The sequence below is a fragment of the Cynara cardunculus genome, assembly GCF_001531365.2.
Source record: "Cynara cardunculus var. scolymus isolate 2C chromosome LG 7, CcrdV1, whole genome shotgun sequence".
In the NCBI taxonomy this organism is placed as follows: domain Eukaryota; kingdom Viridiplantae; phylum Streptophyta; class Magnoliopsida; order Asterales; family Asteraceae; genus Cynara; species Cynara cardunculus.
Genome location: NC_037534.1, coordinates 194 through 5,012, shown reverse-complemented (window position 1 = coordinate 5,012; position 4,819 = coordinate 194). Strand labels below are relative to the sequence as shown.

The 4,819-nt window shown below is 37.7% G+C and overlaps 1 protein-coding gene across 1 annotated transcript; it reads right to left on the bottom strand.

Moving 5' to 3' along the window:
* Window positions 1-1,724: 1,724 nt before the first annotated feature.
* LOC112515603 lies at window positions 1,725-2,836 on the bottom strand. The gene is made up of 2 exons (XM_025122502.1): window positions 2,095-2,836; window positions 1,725-2,032 (listed from the first exon to the last, which is right to left on the bottom strand). Exons 1-2 carry the CDS (start codon window positions 2,834-2,836, stop codon window positions 1,725-1,727), a joined length of 1,050 nt encoding a protein of 349 aa, XP_024978270.1.
* Between the last annotated feature and the right edge of the window lie 1,983 nt (window positions 2,837-4,819).

Genomic DNA, 4,819 nt, shown 5'->3' with positions numbered 1-4,819 from the left:
GTAGGAATGCCATTTTTACATCTCCATCAAACTTTGTCCTTGGTACTATCAATAAGAGGAGGTAAATATAGTTGTAATATTTCTCCATATTTGTTTCATATTTCCATCGGCCAAGACCACAATCCATCAATGAGAACATCCCTGACTTTCATATTCAAACCCATCCTAGCAGAATAGATTTCTCTTTTGGGAATTAAGTTGCATAGAGGACCAACTAGATGCCAGTAGTCAAACAAGAGAGATGTGTCTCTACCATCCCCCAGCTTGTGTAAGACATGCTCTCTAAAACAGCTTCTAATTTGAATAGCCTTCTTCCAAAAGCAGGACGCATCATGCACTTCACCAACATCCCAAAAATTTCTGCCTTTTAACCGATACTCATGTATCCATTTCACCCATAGAGAGTCACCAGCTTCAATCACTTTCCAAATTTGTTTCGCAAGTAAAGCTTTGTTCCAGTTTCTTAAGTCCTCTACACCCAATCCACCTTGATTTCTTGGGAGGCAAACAACTTTCCATTTAACTTTTGCTTTTCCCCTAACTAGGTCCCGACCATTCCAAAGAAAACCTCTGATAATCTTTTCAATCTCCTTTATGATCGAAACAGGCAATAAGAACATAGAAGCCCAGTAGACGCTTATGGATGACAACACATAATTGATGAGTTGAAGGCGACCAGCAAAGGACATTCATTTATTTTTCCAATCCTTTATCCTAGCTCTGACTTTATCTATAAGCCCCAAACAGTCCTTATGATAAAAGCTTCGTAGAGAGAAGAGGGACCCTTAAATACTTGACTGGGAAGGCTCCCACTTTAAAAGGTAGAACTTTTAAAATTTTCCTCTATTAATACCTACAATATTCCCCAAAAAAGCCGTACTCTTCTCCATGCTAGGTAACAATCCTGAGACTCTTCAAAATTCCAGCAAACCATTCTTTAAAACCATCACCGAAGCAACGTCACCATGGCAAAACATTAATAAGTCATCCGCAAAACATAAATGGGTAAGGTTCAATTTTTCACACTTAGGATGGTACTTGAACTCATCACTCTCCTAGATACTCCTTCTAACCATCAAAGTCAGAACTTCGATAACCAAAGTAAAGAGATACGGAGATAGGGATCTCCTTGCCTGATACCTCTCATACCGGGGAAAAATCCATGATGATCCCCCTTCACCCAAATAGTGAAAGAAACCGAAGAGATACATTTCATTATCCAAGCCACCATGCCAGGATGAAAGCCAAAATTCTTCAAAATAGTTTCCAGAAATTTCCAATTCACAGTTTCATAGGCTTTCTGAATATTCACTTTGAACGCACACCTTCTAGAACCTCTTTGCCTATGATAGCCTCTCATCAACTCTTGGGCCAACAAAATATTATCACTAATCTGCCTATAAGGAATGAAGGCAGATTGGTTTGTATCAACTAGATAGCCCAACATATCTTTTAATCTTCCAACCAACACTTTACTTATACATTTATATAAGACATTGCAACATGCAATGGGACGAAAATCAGCAACATTCTTAGGAGTCTGAGACTTTGGAACAAGAGAGATCACTGTAGCATTCACTTCACCCAAGAGTTTTCCATTGAAGAAAAATTGCTGGACAGCATCACAAACTTCTTTTCCAATAACAAGCCATGCTTTTTTTGAAAAATCTAGCCGAGAAACCATCTGGCCYAGGAGCTTTAACCTCATCAATATCAAAGATGGCCTATTTTATTTCCTTATCATCAATAGGACGGACCATAAAATCAGCTTGATCCTTGGAAAGCTTTTTGAAAAATAGAGATGTGGGATCACAGATAACTTCAACATTAACACGGGCGCCAAGCATTTTCTCAAAATGTATCACAAATTGTTCAGCAACAACTGCCCGCATATATCTATTTCCCCCGAAATCCTCAATCTCATCGATTCTGTCTTTATTAGTTCTGCTTTTGACAACATTATGGAAATACGTCGTGTTAGCATCTCCTTCTTTTAACCATTGAATTTTAGCTCTTTGCCTCAGAAGACGTTCTTCATCAATTATAGCACTCTTTAAGGCCTTCAAATAAACAGTAGCTTCCATGTGAAATTACCATTTTCTGGGTCAGCATCCAAATCATTTTGAGCTCTACCCAGCTCCATTCTCAGCTTCTTAACATTTCCAAAAACATTCCCATGATCATTATTTAATTTTCTCAATCCTTTTTTGACATTCTTCAACTTTGAAATCACAGAGTACATACAACATCTCTTTACATCATTACTCCAAACCTTTTCAATCAAAGGCACAAAATCAGGAATATCCGCCAGATGATTATTAAACTTGAATGGCCTAGGCTTAAGGGATAGATGATCATCAAAAGAAATAATAGCTGGACTATGATCAGAAACACCATAAGGGAGGAAAGTTGCATGAGCAGAGGGAAAAGTAGCCATAAAGCTTAAGTTACCGAACACCCTATCCAATTTTTTAAGGAGACCCCTCTGTCCTATCTCTAACATCGGCTTCTGAATCCACGTGAACTTTATACCAGATTGATTAATGTCCTCTAACTCAGCTTCATTTACACAATCTCTAAAATCAGACATTCCTCTCGAGATCACAGACGAGCCTCTGAAACTATCATCCGGATTAAGGCCAACATTAAAGTCACCCAAGACAACCCACGGGTCATTTTTAAGAAATTTGTTATGCCTCCTGATAGAATTCCATAAATCCCTTCTTTCAGTAACATCATTTGCATCATAAACCACAGAGCAGTGGAACTTCTGGTTAGAATCCATATCAAGAAAATGACCATGAACAACTTGACTGCAGAAATCAAAAAATTCCATTTTGACCTTTCTAGGGTCTCATCCAACAATGATTCTGGTTCTTCCACAACAGACAGAGTTATTTGAAACCCAATCCTAGTTACCAAAAATACCATTGCATATCTCCTATAGTTTTCCAGAGCGGACCTTCGTTTCAACAATGGAACACATAACTAACTTATTATCAGCAATTAAATTCTTAACCTCTTTTCTTTTAGAGACCAAGTTAAGGCCTCTAATATTCCAAACAACAAATTTAACCATGGATATCACCTTTGGGTTTGACCAATCTATCTTCACCCCTCCTTTGGTCATCTTCTTCAACATGCATAAAATCTGGAGCATCATTCTTACCATGAACATTTTCAAACATCGGGTGTTTTCTAAAGTATTATGTTTGCTCCTTGGACCAGGCATTAAAAACAGCAACAGGTGGATTTTCACCACGTTCAAGAAATGGTTTTTTGATGAGGAAGCAAACAGAATACTTTAGAAAACACTCGATGTTTGAAAATGTTCATGGTAAGAATGATGCTCCAGATTTTCACCACGTTCAAGAAATGGTTTTTTGATTTTCACCACGTTCAAAATTGACAGCTTCCTCATCAAAAAACCATTTCTTGAACGTGGTGAAAATCCACCTGTTGCTGTTTTTAATGCCTGGTCCAAGGAGCAAACAAAATACTTTAGAAAACACTCGATGTTTGAAAATGTTCATGGTAAGAATGATGCTCCAGATTTTATGCATGTTGAAGAAGATGACCAAAGGAGGGGTGAAGATAGATTGGTCAAACCCAAAGGTGATATCCATGGTTAAATTTGTTGTTTGGAATATTAGAGGCCTTAACTTGGTCTCTAAAAGAAAAGAGGTTAAGAATTTAATTGCTGATAATAAGTTAGTTATGTGTTCCATTGTTGAAACGAAGGTCCGCTCTGGAAAACTATAGGAGATATGCAATGGTATTTTTGGTAACTAGGATTGGGTTTCAAATAACTCTGTCTGTTGTGGAAGAACCAGAATCATTGTTGGATGAGACCCTAGAAAGGTCAAAATGGAATTTTTTGATTTCTGCAGTCAAGTTGTTCATGGTCATTTTCTTGATATGGATTCTAACCAGAAGTTCCACTGCTCTGTGGTTTATGATGCAAATGATGTTACTGAAAGAAGGGATTTATGGAATTCTATCAGGAGGCATAACAAATTTCTTAAAAATGACCCGTGGGTTGTCTTGGGTGACTTTAATGTTGGCCTTAATCCGGATGATAGTTTCAGAGGCTCGTCTGTGATCTCGAGAGGAATGTCTGATTTTAGAGATTGTGTAAATGAAGCTGAGTTAGAGGACATTAATCAATCTGGTATAAAGTTCACGTGGATTCAGAAGCCGATGTTAGAGATAGGACAGAGGGGTCTCCTTAAAAAATTGGATAGGGTGTTCGGTAACTTAAGCTTTATGGCTACTTTTCCCTCTGCTCATGCAACTTTCCTCCCTTATGGTGTTTCTGATCATAGTCCAGCTATTATTTCTTTTGATGATCATCTATCCCTTAAGCCTAGGCCATTCAAGTTTAATAATCATCTGGCGGATATTCCTGATTTTGTGCCTTTGATTGAAAAGGTTTGGAGTAATGATGTAAAGAGATGTTGTATGTACTCTGTGATTTCAAAGTTGAAGAATGTCAAAAAAGGATTGAGAAAATTAAATAATGATCATGGGAATGTTTTTGGAAATGTTAAGAAGCTGAGAATGGAGCTGGGTAGAGCTCAAAATGATTTGGATGCTGACCCAGAAAATGGTAATTTCACATGGAAGCTACTGTTTATTTGAAGGCCTTAAAGAGTGCTATAATTGATGAAGAACGTCTTCTGAGGCAAAGAGCTAAAATTCAATGGTTAAAAGAAGGAGATGCTAACACGACGTATTTCCATAATGTTGTCAAAAGCAGAACTAATAAAGACAGAATCGATGAGATTGAGGATTTCGGGGGAAATAGATATATGCGGGC

Bases quoted from the DNA above. Each gene is read 5' to 3' on its own strand.
- LOC112515603 (XM_025122502.1), bottom strand. From the start codon at position 2,836: ATGGAATTTTTTGATTTCTGCAGTCAAGTTGTTCATGGTCATTTTCTT. The intron at 2,033-2,094 runs GTAATTTCACAT...TAATTGATGAAG, and splicing joins GGATGCTGACCCAGAAAATG to AACGTCTTCTGAGGCAAAGA.